This window comes from Trachemys scripta, chromosome 5 (genome assembly GCF_013100865.1).
Source record: "Trachemys scripta elegans isolate TJP31775 chromosome 5, CAS_Tse_1.0, whole genome shotgun sequence".
NCBI classification, from domain to species: Eukaryota; Metazoa; Chordata; order Testudines; family Emydidae; genus Trachemys; species Trachemys scripta.
In genome coordinates, this window is record NC_048302.1 from 88,560,764 (window position 1) to 88,579,407 (window position 18,644).

The 18,644-nt window shown below is 40.6% G+C and overlaps 1 protein-coding gene across 1 annotated transcript in view; it reads right to left on the reverse strand.

Annotated features, from left to right (window-relative positions):
* KIT (KIT proto-oncogene, receptor tyrosine kinase) overlaps nt 1-18,644 on the reverse strand; it is a 71,933-nt gene that overhangs the window by 14,894 nt on the left and 38,395 nt on the right. Inside the window, exons 6-14 of the mRNA XM_034772572.1 lie at nt 17,964-18,153; nt 17,183-17,298; nt 6,267-6,381; nt 4,764-4,957; nt 3,427-3,533; nt 3,214-3,340; nt 2,790-2,894; nt 2,594-2,704; nt 291-441 (exon numbers count right to left, since the gene is read on the reverse strand). Of these exons, the coding sequence (XP_034628463.1) occupies nt 291-441; nt 2,594-2,704; nt 2,790-2,894; nt 3,214-3,340; nt 3,427-3,533; nt 4,764-4,957; nt 6,267-6,381; nt 17,183-17,298; nt 17,964-18,153 (1,216 nt within the window). The remainder of the gene's footprint in view (nt 1-290; nt 442-2,593; nt 2,705-2,789; nt 2,895-3,213; nt 3,341-3,426; nt 3,534-4,763; nt 4,958-6,266; nt 6,382-17,182; nt 17,299-17,963; nt 18,154-18,644) is intronic.

The window sequence follows — 18,644 nt, forward strand, 5'->3', positions numbered from 1 at the left end:
ATTTTTGATCCAAGGAATGGCACTGGACTCAATCATAGAAAAGCCATTGAATCAGTAAAAGTAGAAGTGCATGACATAATTTGAACTATAATCTTAAACAAGCCACAAACAACTTACTTGTAAAAATCAAATCATCTTTTTAAATTGATTTTTTTTAAATAAATTTATGCAATCTTTAGAAAACACTACACAAAAGCCCTCTTGTGATTTCTTTTCACTAGATCAGCTTTGATTTACCCTCCCTCTGAACTTTTTGGCTATGCCTTTATGTATTGACAGATTATTCTTACCATGCAGGCTCTTTTTGATGCAGAAGGTTCTCGTAAACTGCTGTTTCTGCATATTCGTCATGCTTTGGGCAAATAAATGAATCGCGTTTCCTTCTCAGAAAATTCAAAAGATCACCATAGCAGCAATATTCCGTGATGACCAGAGTGGGGCCTACAGATGCAGAGGGAGTTTAAAAGGCTGGTATAAGCTTTGCTTTCAGAGTCAAAAATCTTATACAAAAATATTATTCAACTAAACACACAAAATGTCCTATTTGAAGTCACACTACACAGCATTGTCTAGACATGAAAAGTCATAGTGAAGTTACAGCAGCAGTTTCCTCATTCATGGACTAGTTACTATTGTGCAATTAAAGCTATGTCATTCCCAATTAATTTTTCCCCATCAATAGTATCACATTGTATAAAAATTAAACAAATAAGTCTTTTTTTCCCCTCTTCATGTGATAATGTTTCTGGCCAGACACATCTGTATGATTTTGCTCACTTCCTGAAGGAAGTTATTTGTTCCAAACATTAAAGTAAGGCTTCAAACATTAATCCTTTTGATTCACTTCTGTTGACAGTAGAGCTTCAAGCTCTTTCTTTCAGCTCTGTTTTTAAATAATGTAGGGTGTTATACTCTGCAGTATAATGGGAAAAATCATTCACATAGAACAGTCTGCTGAGACAGAAAACTAAGTTACACTAGATCTTAGAATATTAAAATGAAATTTAAAAGGGGAATTAAGTCACCTACAGCACAGATGTTTATAGATCATATGTATGTTTTCTAAATGAATGACTGCAACGACAGCACTTGAATATGTAATAATGCTGCCCATTATTTCATTTGTAGGATCATTCTGTACCAATACCTCCTCAGAGCTTTTCTTTAGTTTAATAATTATGGCTTTCATAAGAGCAAATACTATAGTTAAGATTACATCAGGATTATTACAAACCCTATATTTTCATAAGTTTATATTTTATAAAATTCTCTTTTCTGTCTGAAATAGTCCATGCATTGATTCAGGCCCTAGAATTTGCTTTGTGGCTCATTTGAACCAAATCCCTTCAGTCATTTTTCTGTATTATGCAAAGGTGAAAGGGTGGAATGTTTTGCATAAAGCTAAAACTCTGAATTTTTCCAAGATTTTTTTCCTTTGAAAAGTAAAATGGAGAAATTAAAAAGTGCAAACGTTTATGTTAGCATAACATGCAGGTTACAAATTTAAATGCCCTAAAGTTAAGAAATCACTCTATATAAGCTTCAATTATTTGTTGGATTTTGTTGTGTGTGCATGTTAACGTTATTGTTTATGTTCTTAAATAGATAAAACCAAAATGTCCAGGATGTGCAATGTAAACAAAGTTACTTCCTTTGAGAACTTTACATTTTTCATTTTTTGACTGATAAGTATTTAGAATTAATAACCCTAATATTCCAATAATGTTTGTTGCAGTTTAAATGGATTATCTGAGGACTGTACAAGATAATAAACATACCAGTTCTACAGTAGATAGCAATGAATAACTCAGTTCAGACACTAATAACCCATAAAACCATAGAATCATAGAAATGTAGGGCTGAAAAGGACCTCAGGAAGTCATCAAGTCCAGCCCCCTGCTCTGTGGCTGGACCAAGAAAACCGAGACCATCCTTGACAGGTGGTTTGTCCAACTTGTTCTTAAAAGCCTCCAATGATGGGGACTCCACAATCTCCCTTGGAAGCCGATTTTACAACTTAACTACCCTTATAGTCAAAAAAAGTTCTTGCTCATATCTAACCTGAATCTCCCTCGGCGCACATTAAGCCCGTTATTTTTTATTTTACCTTCAGTGGACATAGAGAACAATTGATTCCCCATTCTCTTTATAGCAGACCTTAACATATTTAAAGGCTGTTATCAGGTTCCCACTCCCTCCCCCCAGTTTTTTTCCCCTCAAAAATAATCATGCCCTTTTAACATCTGGTCCCATTTTTGGAAGCTGATGTTGCGGATGACAAACATAGACAGCCCATTTTGTGAACTCTTAAGAGGAAGCGGTTTTATGTGCCAATCTGATGGAGTCCAGAAATGGACTATGCTTGGTCATGTCCGCAAAAAACTAATCTTCATTTCTAGCCAGAATTACCCTGGTTTTGGGGAGGGGGGGTGTTGTGTGTGGATTTTTTAATATGGTCTCAAGTCTAGAAGAAAGGCCTTACATGAAAAGGTTAAACATTTCATCATGACTAAGCAATTCAAGATTTGTACGGAATAGGTTTCTACTTCTACAATAAGGCAATTACAAAAATCCAATAATCTCATAACTTTACCTCCAATAGTGCAGGCTCCAAGTAGATTCACGATATTAATGTGGTTACCAAGGTAACTCAAAACTTTGAGTTCAGACATTAAGGCTTCTCTCTCTGTTAAATGGGCACTAGCTGGAATGAAAAACATGTCGTTCAGCAAATTCAGTATACAATAGGAAGTTAGGAAAAAAGAATATTGTACATAGTAGAAACTTACGTTTGAGCATTTTTACTGCTACTGTCATTGCAGCATCAGATTTAAACAGACCATATGCAGTAGCCTCCACAACTTTCCCAAAAGCTCCAGCACCAAGAGTTTTACCTAAAAAGTGCCAGACAACTTTTAATGGGTGTAACAAAATTTTACCTATCAGTGGTTCTTTTTGCTTTATATTAAAAAAAATCAGTAGTAGATTATTGGATCAATTTAAGCCTATTTATTCGTCTCAAAGAAAATGGAAGTAGTTTAAGACAGGAAACTTCTTTCTCAAACTGCATGCAAAAGTAGCAGTTGTCATTATTATATACTTTACTATGCAATACACTATTGATAGCAAATGCTATGTTTTCATGACAAGGTCTCATATTACAGGGATTGGAAATTTCACATTGGAGATGAAGTTAAATAAACCTAAACTAACCAAAACTCAATCGGTTTCTAGGAAACTCCCATTTCTGATCATAAGGAAGTTGTGTTGGGTCTATATAAACATAGTTGTTTCCATTTATTTCTTCAACGACTTTCCACTGAACTTCATATTTAGGTTTCTAGGGGGAAAAAAAGAAAAAAAGGCCATTTTACTGCTAAAATTTCAACAAGAAGAACTAAGATGAATGTGTGCATCTGATTTTACCTGTAGATATTTGTACACAAGAATCATTACTACGATGCACATCAGTCCTGCTGCTACTCCAAACCCTATCAGTAAAGGAGTGAAGAGGGTGTGGGTACTCATATGTTCTAGAAAGAGACAGAAAGTTCTGTTTAAATTTGAACAAGAAACCCAACATTTAAAGGATCATTAAATGTCAAATCTTTATCCCCCTAATTGTTTTTCTTCCTCAGGGAATATTCTCTTTGTTTCTGCTGGAGCCCAGATGATTTTCCCTTTTTCCCCTCTCCCCACTCCAAGGCTGAATGGACAGAACTGTAAGAAGATGTTGCCTGATGGCACCTTGAGACATGTCTTCACCCTGGAAACTGTGCAGTTTAGTTCATTTCTTCAGCACTCCCAGTCCCATCAAACTAGGAAGCATAAAACTAAGACCAATTAAACTCAGGGTTTCTGCATGGTAGCACACAGTTCTATCACTAGCCCATTAAGACAGCTCTCGCCAATTATTTTTAGCTTTAAAAACTGGATTCATGTCAAATTAGTTAAAGAAAAAGTTTGTTAACTGAACTTTTCTCAAAGTCCCAATTTTTTAGCTTATCCAATGATTAATATGCTCTTTACAACATAGTCTTTGGAAGCAGAGAATTGGACAGTAGCATGATCTTGTAAAGATCAATATGCCTCAAATCTGATCCATTTTTGTTTGTATATTATATATGGCATATAGTATAGAACAAGAACTCCACAGAAACCTTAGTTTTTGCAAAAAAGAAACAACAAAGAACAACATACAGGTTGCAACTAATAAGTATTTTGGCATTTCAACTTTTACATTTCTGCAATTTCTTTTATGCTGCTATGGAGGTCAAAACTCACTAGCACCCTCTAACCAGTGTGTTTGCAGTCTGTTGTTGTTGTTAATTATTTTTATTATTGTGGCACCTAGAGGCTCCAACCAAGCTCAGGGCCCCATTGTATTACAGTTTAAATAAACAGGACAGACAAAGGTGTGAGAGGGAACTTTATTGAGCAGGTCAGTGGCAGAAACAGTTTTCCTGACTCCCAGGCTGGTGCTCTGGCCACTAGACCATACTACATATATGATGGAAGAAAATGGAAGCTAACACATTTCAGTTTTAAACATCTATTAGGTTATAACAGTCAAACATTTAAGAAGTATGATAGGAAATGCGGCTTAATATATTACTGTACCACTGTACCAAAGAAGCTGCAAATACACAGGCAATGTATTTAAAATATGGGTCTTATTGTAATTATTTGTGATGGACAGAGCTAAAACATCCCATCATCTTAATTACATTTTATACATTTCTATATGTCATTTTGGCCACTACCTTTAACAGCAAAGTTGAAAAAAGCAGTACTTCTGGCAACATCATTGGAAGCCTCACATGATATAGTGCCATTGTTTTTGAACGTGCTGGCATCAATGGTACTTTCAACCACTATCCTTCCAAATGATGGAAAGGATGAATTTCTAGAATAGATCTTCACATCCACAGGAGATATAGCTGGTGAATCGAAACACCTGGGAGAAACATTGTTGACAATTATCCCTTTATGGATAAATACTTGGAGTAAATTCTTCATTATTTCAACTTTCTTCTCAGATAAAGTTTGATATTTACAGCCTCAGCTGGTGCGAATTGACACAACTCCATTGAAGGATTGAGCTGAAGAACTTTCTTTTTATACTCTACTTATCAGATCTGAAGTATATTTTTTCCTCTGTGTGCAGAATTATACATGTAAATCCTCCATGACACTTAACCGATACCTACACAATGTGGCTCTCTGTTCTACTCTACTGGCTACTCCACAGATAGAGGTTTATGAATCTGCTGCAGCCTTTGAGCTATGGAACCTGGCTCTTTAGCTCAGGCTATTAGATCCGTAGGTCCTGGTTTCAACTCCCACTGTTAACTTATTCAGAGACATTGTGTTATAATAAGATAAAAATATATCCGTGGCCAGCCTAGTACAGCACCATATGTATCAAAGAACAAAATACCCAGCACTGCCTCACAAGCTGTTCTTTCTAAGAGCTACCCTATTAATTGGTCAAAAAAGTATGTTTACTCTTTTTTGACCAGTCAATTGTAAAGTTAAAATTTGACATCTTTACTATATAAAAGCAAGCATGCTAATTTTAGCAATATTACCAGTAACAAGTTATAAAACAATACAGATTTTCCTTAAGAAGACTAAAAAACCAGACTATTTTAGGCATAAGAAAAATGATTCCAATGAGATATATGTGACTTGTTAGTACTATGTCTCTGACAGAAGAAGTGAGGAGCATTTTACAATGTGTTTCACAAATATTCTACCTCAATCTTCTTAGAGACCTGGTAATTTAGCAATTTATTTTCATAATAACTCCAGACACATTTAACATGTGATCTACTGTGTATACATGGAAAATCATTATACTGTGTCCTGGAAAATTGTGTTATTACATGATAACTCCAAAAGATAATAGCCATATATAGAAACTCTTCTGTAATTGTCATTCTGTGAAGGTACACAAATAGGGCCAAATTCACTCCCGGGTAAAAAGGTGTGAAGCCTTTGTAGTCAGTTGGCTTACCGCAGAACTCAATTTGGCCTTTAATGTCTACTCAGTAAAATACACTGAGTATCCTCCCTTCAAGGAACAAAACAAAACAAAAAAACACCAAACAAACAGCACAAACCTAAAACAATCAAGACTATGCTTACAGAAATAATGCAACATTTGAACAGGTATTTGACTATCTTCTTTCAACATCTTATTGCTTGAATTTTAAATCAGGTGTGTCAGGTCACTTTTAAGGTACATTCTGGAAATTACTCACCTCTGCTCAGTTCCTGGACAAAAACGCCAATCTATTGTAGGGGCAGGGAAGCCAGCTGCCACACACTGGAGCATGCCATTGCTAAGTCTGTCTGAGGTGAGAATCTCTGGTTTTGCTGCAATAAAATAAGTGAATACTCATGCTTTCGGTGAATAAATAATTTGCATTCTGATTTATTACTAATTCTGGTCCTAATCGTGTCAGCATTTATGGATTTGACTTCCATTGGACTACTCACTTCCATAAAGTTGTGTGTGTGCATGAGCGTTTGCAGGACCAGTGCCTATATGACTACATCTTTCCTACAGTATCATTTTTAACATTGCCTACCTATGAAAATATATTCAATTTAATATTATTATTCTGACAGTCTTGACTAGATTTTCCAAAGACGGTAAAAGTAAACCAATGCAAAATACTTGATCTGTGCAAGAATTTAAAATGACACAATCACAGCTGACAAGAGTTTAATCTACCAGAAAAAAAAAAGTCCATATTTTGGAACAATTTATAAAGTTCCAACTTCTCTGCTGGCTGATCCCCCTAACATGAATTAACACATTTTTTTTTTCATGATTGTGAATGTACTGTATCTATCACACCACACTTCTGTTACATCTGCCTTTTATGTAAAACAACACCATTACACATCCAGGAAAGATACTACAATGAAATGACTAGAGAGTTGGGATTTGCTGTGTTTTTAAAACACCCTGCAAATTCTCTAGATCATAGTTGATAGAGAGCAAGATTGTTGTAAGAAGCTACCCAGCAAATTAAATATCAAAGGCACTGTCCAAATGAGTTTGAGCAGTGCACAATAAAATATAGATGTACACCTCTACCCCAATATAACGTGACCCGATATAACACGAATTCGGATATAATGCAGTAAAGCAGTGCTCCGGGGGGGCGGGGCTGCGCACTCTGGTGGATCAAAGCAAGTTCAATATAACGTGGTTTCACCTATAACGCAGTAAGATTTTTTGGCTCCCGAAGATAGTGTTATATCGAGGTAGAGGTGTATATTTACAAATACATTGTCGTTGGTAGTTCAGGCTTGGATTTTTACAGGAGCAAAAATTGTTTTTAAGAGATTGCACATGTAGGAAATAAAACTAATATTTGGATGAATGCATTAGATTCCTAAAAAGTAAGTCACAGTTGATTCATTACTTTACAAAACATTGTATTGAGCCTGCTGCCTTTCCTCAAGACACTATATTTTGTTTTAGTATATCAAGAAATAACAACATTGCTGTATTTATTTAAAAAATTGTTATCTGAGCACAAGAAGAGAACTAATAAAGCAGAATTTCCACATAGTGATCCAGTGATCCAGTTTCTGAGAACTTTTGGAAGAACAGGCAATAACAGAGTATAACAATAACAGAGTTTTGACAACTTTTCTAAAACACTCTGTGAGGATTCATTTAATAGAGGATTTGGATAGTTCTAATAAACGCAGAAGTCACATTTACCACCATATGTATCTTAGCTTCCTTTCAACTAACTGTAAACGACACTAATGGAAGATTCAATCTGCTGTAATCTCCAAGGACATTGAGTGATTCATAGATGCCATTAAAAGATCTTTTTAATGCATTATTTTTCATAGACACATAAGACCAAATTCTCATGTGCTGTAAATTGATGAAGCTGTATTGACTTTAGTGAAGCTAGTATGTACATTTACACCAGCTGAGATCCATATACTGTAATTTGTTTGTGGATATGAATTTCATTGTCCATTTTACTTCCTAATTAAACTTGATGCAATAAAATGCATTCAAATCCTCAATCGTATCCTCATCTACTAGTGAGCCATGTTTCAGGAACTGAAAGCTCCTTCACCTCTAAATTTGCATGTAATGTTTGATTCAAAGCATCAAACAATTAACCTTGTTGCAATATGCTGGGTTCTATTTGCAACATTTAATGTAGGACATTGTGATCATGCACATCTTGGACAATGGGGGATTTCATGGATGATATCTAACTTTTTTTTAAGGCCCAATTCCAAGACAGTCACATTCAGAATTTTTTTAACTTAACTAAATCTGATATTCACTGACTGATGACTGCTTTCAAACTCAAACATGACCCTTTAGAAATATATACCGTACACACTGGGCAATATACCATCCAGCACAGATTATTGCTAGAAAAAGCTGGAAAAATTAATGGTCAAACTGAACTTAAGAGGAAATTGAACATTAGATATTTCAATAATATCATGTTGGGTGAAGCCTGAATCTAAACCTTTCTGGCTTTGGGTGAAGGAAACAAAAATAAAAAATATGCAGGTCCACTGTTCAGTAAAAGCCAAGTACAACAACATGCAAGCCAGTACCTAAAAGTTATACACTATGAGATGCTGGGCCTGAATCTGATTTTGGTTACAGGAGCATAAAAAGACGGTTACCCTTTCGTAACTACTGTTCTTTGAGATGTGTTGTTCATGTCCATTCCATTGTAGGTGTGTGTGCTTGCCAGTGATATCTGTAGGGGACAAGCTCTGGCACCCTCTGGATTGGCGTGAGTATGCACCGGTATGAGGGGCACAACCAGCTCCCACCTCCCTGAGTTCCTTCTTGCCAGAACTCCGACAGAGGGGAAAGAGGGTGGGTCATGGAATGGACATGAGCAATACATCTTGAAGAACAACAGTTACGAAAAGGTAACCATCTTTTCTTCTTTGAGTGCTTGCTCATGTCCATTCCATTGTAGGTGTAGTCAGGGCCGGCTTTAGGCCGATTCAACCAATTCCCCTGAATTGGGCCCCGCGCCTAAGAGGGCCCTGTGCCCAAGCCCTGGTATGGCGTACTGGCAAGAGCCTGTGAGAGTAGGTCCGGGCAACTGGGAAGTGGCCACAGGACTGGCACAGCCAGTCCATGAGCATGCCAAACCAATGCTGGCAAGGCCATGGTGGGGCAATCATAATGACTCATGCCTTATCCCTCTTGATTTTTGAGAGGGTTTTGCTGATGAGGGGAATTGGCGGGAAGGCATACATCAGGTCCCCTGACCATGACAGGAGAAAGGCATTGGAAAGCAAGCCTGGGCCAAGGCCTTAGAGAGCGCAGAACTGATCACACTTTCTGTTCTCTCTGGTGGCAAACAGGTCCACTCGGGGAACTCCCCACTTCTGGAAGAGCACTCTGACGACCTCAGGGTGGAGGAACCACTCATGATGAGAGAATATGGACCTGCTGAGGCGATCTGCCAGCGTGCTCTGGACGCCAGGGAGGTGCGAGGTCTCCTGGCAAAGAGCTGATGAATGTGCTCCCTCTTGCCTGTTGACATAGAACATGGGAGGCCATGTTATCCATCAATATCTGCACCACCCGACAGGACAGTTGGGGAAGGAAGACACCGCAGGCCAGAGAGATGACCCTGAGTTCCCTGATGTTTATATGTAACGCAAGCTCCTCTCGAGACCATAACCTTCAGTGTACTGAGATGTGCTCCCCATCCGAGATTGGATGCATCCGAAATCAAGGAGACCATGGGTCGCGGGCTCTCGAACAGCACACCTTCCAACATCAACATTGGGTCGGACCACCTCTGCAGAGAGATAAGTACCCTCAGAGGGATTGTGATGACTTTATCTAAGTGCTGTCTGGCTGGGGAGTAGACCAATGTCACCCACACTGGGAGGGGACACAGCCTGAGTCTTGCATGGCAGACAACATACGTGCATGCTGTCATGTGACCCAATAGTCTGAGACAGACCCGGGCTGTGGTGTGTGGATGTGAGGTGATGCTGGTAATCAGATCTGACATTGCCTTGAAGCTGGCCTCTGGCAGAAATGTTCTGGCTCGGGTAGAGTTGAGAACCGCTCCGATAAACTCTATCTGTTGGACCAGGATTAACATTGATTTTTGTTCATTTAGCAGCAGGCCGAGAGCTTGACAAAGTGGCTCACATCATCTCAACGCTGCGCTGGACCATGATCCTAGAGTGGCCCTGGATGAGACAGTTGTCGAGGTACAGGTAAATCTGGATACTCCGATGTCTGAGGTAGGCCACCACCACCAACATGCATTTCATAAACACCCTTGGAGTCGTTGCTAGGCCAAAAAGGAGCACTGTGAATTGGTAGTGGGCGGTCCCAACTACGAAATGTAGGAACCATCTGTGACTGTGGAATGTCGATATGTGAAAGTAAGCGTCCTTCAGATCAAGGGTGGCGTTCCAGTCTCCCAGATCCAGGGAAGGAATGATGGAGGCAAAGGAGAACATGCAGAACTTCAACTTCTTGAGGTACTTGTTGAGGATCCGTAGGTCGAGGACGGGGCATAGACCCCCGTTGGCTTTTGGGATTTAAAAATAGTGGGAGTAAAAGCCTTTCTCTCTCAAATGCAGCGGGACTTCCTCCACAACTCCCACCCGCAGAAGGCCCTGCACCTCCTGAGTGAGCGGTTCCTCATGAGAAGGGTCCCTGAAGAGAGACATGGAGGATGATGGGAGGAGGGGATAGAAATAAATTGGAGGGTATATCCCCCTGCTACTGTGCTGAGGACCCACCGGTCTGATGTTATAGAGGCCCAGGCAGGGATGAAGGGGGACAGGTGGTTGGAAAATAACAGGGGAGCAGGATCCAGGACACAGGCTGAAAGGTCGTTCCCAAGCGCACACTCAAAATGCCTGATTGTTACCCGGTTGGTTACGGGTGGAGTTTGAGTGAGCAGAGAATGCCAGCTGATGGCCTTGCCGGCGCTTATAGCTCTTGCCCTCATTGTGGAAGGGCTCCGACAGAGGTTGGCTCCTGAACCTGTGGGGCTGTTGCGGCTTAAACCGCTTCCTTGTTGGCCCCAGCATGTACAGCCCAGGGAGCGCAAGGTAGCCCTCAAGTCTTTCAGGCCATGCAATTTACTGTCCATTTGCTCAGAAAACAGTGCCAGGCCATCGAATGGTAGGTCCTGGATGGATTGTTGAACCTCCGTCAATAGGCCCAACAACTGCAACCAGGATTCCTGCCTCATTGAAATGGCCAAAGCCGTGGTCTGGGCCACAGAGTCTGCTGCATCTGAGGCCGCTTGGAGGGCTGCCCTGGCCACTGCCCTGGTTTCATCGAGGATAGCCAGGAATTCTTTCCTGGGTTCCTGTGGCAGTGAATCTGAGAACTTGGCCATGAACTGCCAAATATTAAAACCATAACGGCCAAGCAAGGCCTGATGGTTGGCCACTATCAGCTGGAGGCTGGACGTAGAATAAATTTTTCTACCAAAGAGATTGAGCCTCTTTGCCTCCTTGTTCTTAGGCGTTGATCCCGGCTAGCCATCTGTCACGCTCATTGGCTGCCAACACAACCAATGAGCTTGGGGCAGGGTGGGTATAAAGATACTCATACTCCTTAGCGGAGACGTAGTATTTTCTTTTTGCCTGCTTGGAGATGGGGGGGCAGTGAGGAGAGTGACTGCCACAGGGCCTTAGTAATTTTCACCACTCCCTCGTGCACCAGCAATGCCACCCTGGGAGGGGGCTGCTGCACTCAGCACATCAACCAGAGAGTCCGAGGGCTCCGCCAGTTCCTCGGCTTCCAGCCCTAGATTTGAGGCAACCCTCTTCAAGAGCTCCTGGTGGGCCCTGGCATTGTCCTTGGGAACCAAGTGAGAGGGTCCTACTATCGCCTCACAGGGCAAAGATGATGAGGGGGCAGGTACAGGCGGGTCTGCCAATTCTGCCACTTCTGCTATGGGAGCCTCGGCCGAGGCTGGCTGGCTCTGGGGAGCCTGCTCTGATTCCACGTCTGAGTCAGGGGGTGGGAGGGAGACTGTCGCCGATCGTCTGTCAGATGCCTCCGAGTCTGACATATGCCCCTGCAATGAATGGGGAAATCTCCAGTGGTTCCAGAGTTGCCAGGGGGCAGACCACTGGCTTTGGGGCCGTGCTGCCACTGGTGGCCCAGCGAGGAATGCCGATGCCCCTGATGGGTAGCTCTGGCCTGTGGGCAGGGTCTAATCCTCGCTGTCCGAGCCCGAGGAAGAAGAGACTTGTCTGCGGGACTAGGACGGTACCGAGGCTGCCTGCCTACCCTGATTCTGTCGGCTCTGGCTGCAGACCTCCATTGAGGACCTGTATGGAAGCGATGGCTCTTGGTGTCGTCAGCGACCAGTGGCAGCGTTTGGTGGATCGGCAATGGTAACCTGGTGATCGATGCCTTATACTTAGCGAGCGGTGCCGCCTCATAGATCAGGAGCGGGAATAGGAGTGAGAAGACTGACGTGTTGGAGACTGTTGATGCGCCCAAGGTGAACTGTATTGGTGATCCAGCAACTGGTGACGGGTCTCCGGGGACCGGCGTCTCAACCTTCCGGAACGGTGCCGTGAGCTGGGAGAGCAGCTCAGGCGCTCCCAGCACCGGGGATCTGGGGACTGGTGTTGTGCCTCTGTGGGTCTGCACCAGCTCGCTAGAGCCCAAAGAATGCTGTCTAGAGTCCGGGGACCGACGCTGGGAACTCTGGCAGGCAAGCCAACCCACATCCGGAGGGCTGGTGGCGCTGTTCAGGCGCACGCTGATGGGGCACCTCCTGCAGCAAGGAATGGTGCTGCACTGATGGGGACCGTTGGAAGGGTCCCAAGACAGGTTTACCCCTCGAATGGGGCACTTCTGTGGGTGGCACTGGCAGGGACAGTATGTCCTTAGCGGCCTGAAAAGCCTCTGGCGTGAATGACACCGCCAGGTGCCGAATGCCTCTACCACTTCCCGGGGTGGTGGGCGGGTCTGAAAGCGGGCTCAACAGCTCAATGGGAAATGAAGCCTGGTCAACATCTGGTAGGGAAGACCTGCCCCGCGTGGGTCTTAGCTCTCCTCTGGCTCTCTCCTTCCCTTTACGGGACGTAGGAGAACTTTCTTTGCTTTTTAGCCAGTACTGGGGATGGAGATCAGTGCTGGTGTGAGGCCAGTGCCAGCGGTGTGCTCCTTTTTGGTCCGTGGTCTGAAGCTCTTGCCAATGCGACACTTGTTGCTAACGTGGGTTCCCCCTAAACACTTCAGACAGCTTCTATGGGGATTACTGACTGGCATGGGTTTCTTGCAACAGTCACAAGGTTTGAAGCCCGGAGTCCGGGGCATGCCTAGTCCCTAGGTTAAGTCCTGTTCGGGACTAGCAAACTATTACTAACTCTACACTAAGGGAACTAGACAGCTATCAAAGTTTTTAACAACTATATGCAAAAAGTTCGCAAGTAGGCACAGTTGAGAGAAATAAGCTTGTTGAGGCAAGGAGACGTTCCAGCACCATCACTGGCGGTAAGAAGGAACTGAAGGAGGGGGGGAGCCCCCGGCGCCCCTTATACCAGTGCGTATGTGCGCCACTCCAGAGGGCGCCAGAGCTGGCCCGTACGGATACCACCGAGGAAAAAACTTCTGGCACTGGTGCATGTGGCAAGCACACACCTACAATGGAATGGATATTAGCAAGCACTTCAAAGAAGATTCTAGAGTAACTCCATTTAACATAATGGAATAACAAGTGAGATCAGAACCAGGATCCCTGTATAATAATAAATAATAAAAATAATAATAATATCTAGCTACATGTTTATAACACACTGGTGTTAGTTGGGTCTCCCCTCCAGAGAATCCTCATGAGAAGAGATGATTGGACCTAAAAACCATGTATCAGTCCCAGACTCTATAAGCAGTTTGTTTGTTTTCTGGGCTAGTCTCTTCCACTGCTATTCAGTTCCCTCTAGCTTCCTCTTATTTAATGCAGTAAGGAGCCTCATCAGTTGTCAAATGAATGTAGAGTAAATAGACTCAAATGTGGACTAGCTTTGGCAAGTGTGGACACAGAGTTTCTCATTAAGTTATCCTATTCTGAGAAATATTTTATTATGGTTAATTTTATGACTTCCAATATCTAATTATCCTTCATTTAAAATCAGATAGGATTTTAATGATTATATGTTGCTTACTGCTTTGGCTATAACATGTTAATTATTTAACGTTTCATTAAATTGTTCTGCATACTTGCATAATCCCTTCAATAATCAGTCATTAAATGCTTTAAATCTCTAATTTCATTAAGTTTATTAACTGTTTTTCAGCTCTTATTGATGTTGATTCCAAACATAGTAAAGAGGAACTAAAGATGCCACTACTATTTATAACTTGACGGTCTAGCCATTAACACTGTTCATTTAATTACTTTTATTACCAATTTCTTTTTCCTTCATCATTAACAGAGGAAAATAAATATCTAAAAGTAACACTTCTATTGCCATTGTCTATCACTGTAGTCACTGGAAGAGGATTTTCTTCCTACAGCTCCAGTTTCTGGATTTGAATTAGTCTCTTTAAAATATCATGGTGACTTCCCACACACTCCCTATATTTTCAGTGGGGCTTTCTGATATCTGGGAAACTGTTGAATCTAGCATCATGTGATTTGTAACATCATGGTGGTAACCTGATTAGTTCCCACCTGTAGCATCATCCTGAACTGCATATAATACTTTGTTGATTGTCATGAAACCTTTATTTAAGTTAGAAAAAGTCTTCACTAATTCCTAGCTGGACTTTAGTTGCTAGTCTGAAGATTTCTATAATTTCTTAATTGTTATTCCCTTCAGCATGCTGTTTGTCAATTTATATTTTTATCTTTGGCTCTTTATTTCAAAGCTCCCTCCTTCTTAAATTAATTTATGTCGTGCTTACTGTGACCCAAAGCCTTTATTTAGCAATTCTGTATTATTTGAGCTTAACATATCCTCCTGCCAAACTTATTTTAATCCAGTGCAGATAGTTTTGCACAGGGCTTTCATATCTTTTGACAAATGATTCAAAATGGAAACTTTTTTTTTAAATAAAATAAACAGATTCTCCTCCTGATTATGAATCCAGTTTTTTCATGTTTAATTAGTATCTGCTGCCAAGGTCAGATGCACAAACATTAGAAGCTATATCCTGACAATTTAAGCACAACTCTCAGTGACTTCAATGAGAGTTCTGCAAACAGAACGAGACCAGGATCTGGCCCTCAGCCATTATAAAGCACTGGAATGACAGTTAATTATCTATTTATTAATCAAACTACTTTAAATATAGGTTTATGTAATTATTTTGTTTGTCTTTCATATTGAGAAGAAATGAACAATTTATATACTCTCTAAAAATAAAACTAAAATTTAAAAAGACATGTCTGAACAAAGAAGCTAAAATGCATGGGAAAAAAACAGTCAGAAAACATTGGCAGGCCAAATTTACCGGAAAGCTTGTAAAATATGAAAGACCAATAGAAATTATTTATTTATTTAAAATTCCAAAGAAAACTTTTTTTAAGCAAATAAAAAATTTGCAATCCATGCACTGTTGCAACGTTTCCTGTGAGGTGATGTGTGCCTCCTTTGAGGTGGCTAAAAACCCTCAACTCCCATTAACTGTTGAAACAAAAAGGAAGGAGACTTGAATACTGGTGGCTGTAAACACAAGCAGCTCCAGACAAACTCAGTTAGAAGGCATTTATTTTATCTGATGCCAGAGCTGTAGAAGTGACCATGACAGCAGCCACTAAGTAATACTCAGCCAAATAGTTCCTAACCTGCTACCTATTACTGAACTGCTTTGTTAACCTGGAGTGCCTACATTCAGTCTCAGAACTCTGGAGCACTTGCTGTGAAGAACTGACAGGCTACTTCTGGCAGACAGATATGACATCCCAAATCGGAGAGATCCCATCAGGTTCACAGGAACTGATGGCCACGTACATAACTCACAATTCCTTTAGTTCCCAAGTGGCATAATTGGTAATGTGCTATGATATTGTGAATGGTGATACTGTGTGAAACTCAAATGTTAACACCCAGCAACACATGGGAGCAATTCAGTAATCAGTGCTGAACATTTAATACAATTATTGTATCCTAAAGAAATAGTCTTGATTAAAACTGTAATACATCTCTAGAGAGCAATATTTTGTAATTAAAACAAATAAATAGGATAGGATTTGATGTAAATTTACATTTCTATATTATGGATAATGCTCTCACATTTTTTAACATGTTAATACTACCAAGTTATTCCTTTTGCCATTCAGCTTGCAGTGTCTCTCCTGTTTTCCTTAGCTTCCTCCATTTTGCTTGTGATCCTCTATTGCTTTGATTTTTGTTAAATTTGGTATTGCTACGTGCCATTTTTTGCTTGCTTAGACCATGAAATTCTTACAGGATGGCTTAATTAGGAAGGCCAGAGCTTACTAATGGTTTCATTTCCTACACTGCACTTTTGTCTTGAAGAATGCTGTTTTGCATCTAAACTAACACTCTGGAATTTTTATATAACTTTTGCTTGGGAATGACAACATACAAACTTCTAAAGTTATGTCGGCCTTTTTGAAAACACACCATCTACATTATTTTGCAGATGTAATGAGACTGCCAAGATGCTACCATGGACGTCAATGGGTGCAATCCCCTTGTCAAGATTTCAACATTGGCATGTAGTTCAAACAAATGTATGCAATTAATACGCTAAATTGGATTCTTATCTGCATTTTTTGTTAGGCTATGGCGGCTAGAGTATCATACACCACCCTTAATTATCGGCGGGGTATGGGACATAGTTGTTTTCTGAGGCCAAGTTTCCAGGTTCTACAGATTTTTTTCCCGCATATAAACTCACCAAATCAGTATTTTAAAATTGTTCAACACTTACCCCCCAGAATTCACCTCCTATGATCATTAGCGAGGTGTATTCCATAGAATTTAAGATCAGGAATGACATAAAATGTATCTGCATAAGTACTCTGTTCTTTTATATCTTGATATTTATATAGTTTTACAGACTGTACTTTGTATTAAACATTGTCTCCTACGCTGAACCACACTGTGACACCTTGTACATGCGTTTAATTTGGTAAAATACGTCTGTGATAATAAAAGATTTCAGACTGTTCATTTTACTTACTGTTCACATAGACATTAAATGTTAGAGAGGACTTGGCATCAGAATTGGATACAAAAAATGTGTAAATGCCTCCTTCTGTTCCCTTTAATCGGGTAAGGTGAAGTTCACTCCTGTATCTGCAAAGACAGGGAAATTAAATATTACCACATTTGTTACTCACCAAGTGCATGGAAGGCTAGTTGCTTAGTGATGAAGTAAATTTAAAGATATTCTGAATGTAAATATTCAGACTGTTTATGTCACAGTTTATGCTGAAACGCACATTTTATTATATTTAAAGCTCTCTTAGGACTAAATCTTGCCCTTGCCTATACAGGGAAAAAAGTGGGGAAAGAGCCTGAAAGGTTTTGCATAAGCAGCAATATGCACACTATGAGGGTTTAGAAGGTATCCAGCCATGGTCCACAAGAGTGTGCTAGCAGATATACTCAGCTGGCACAACACAGTGACCACAGCTGGCACAACACAGTGACCACAGAGAGGGCATGATTATGCACAAACAGATGAGCATCTATGCCATCATCCACAGTAAAACAGCACCAGGAGCAGCAAGAATGGTTCTCCCATACCACAAAGTTGGAAACAAGCACCTCATGGCATAATAAGCCAGCATCCTGCCCTGTGACAGGAGGATTTCTTTGGCATTTCTCTTTCCCCAGTCCTTTTGGGATTGGGGGCAAGGGAATAATTTCTTTTGCATCTCCCCACCCTCATCTTCTGTTGGAAGATTCCAGGAGCTGTCTCAAATTAAATCAGTCATGCTTATAATTACTCATATTACCTGTTATTGCCCACAGTCTTGAATTTGACATAGTGATCAGATGAATTGTGTAATGTTTCATTCATATACAACCACACTTCTTCTTCTGGTCTTGGATACGCATCATACTCAACTATTAAATTTAGATTTTCCCCAGCATTTACATCTACTGTTGTATTCTTCGTAGTAGACACATTGACAAATCCTTTATCTGATTGCCATAATAAGAAAAAAAATCAATTTTAAAGGCAATTTTTACCCAATACTTCAATATTCTATTACACTATTTACTAATACCAGGTCAGTGGTCCAACATCTAGCTGTGAGACAGGAAACCTTATCTAGGAAAAAGAAGAACAGGAGTACTTGTGGCACCTTAGAGACTAACAAATTTATTAGAGCATAAGCTTTCGTGGACTACAGCCCACTTCTTCGGATGCATATAGAATGGAACATATATTGAGGAGATATATATACACACATACAGAGAGCATAAACAGGTGGGAGTTATCTTACCAACGAGAGACTGCTGAGCTAGAATTGATATGCAAACCAGACACAATCAACTCCGGTTTGAATAAGGACTGGGAATGGCTGAGCCATTACAAACATTGAATCTATCTCCCCTTGTAAGTATTCTCACACTTCTTAACTGTCTATACTGGGCTAGCTTGATTATCACTTCAAAAGTTTTTTTTTTCT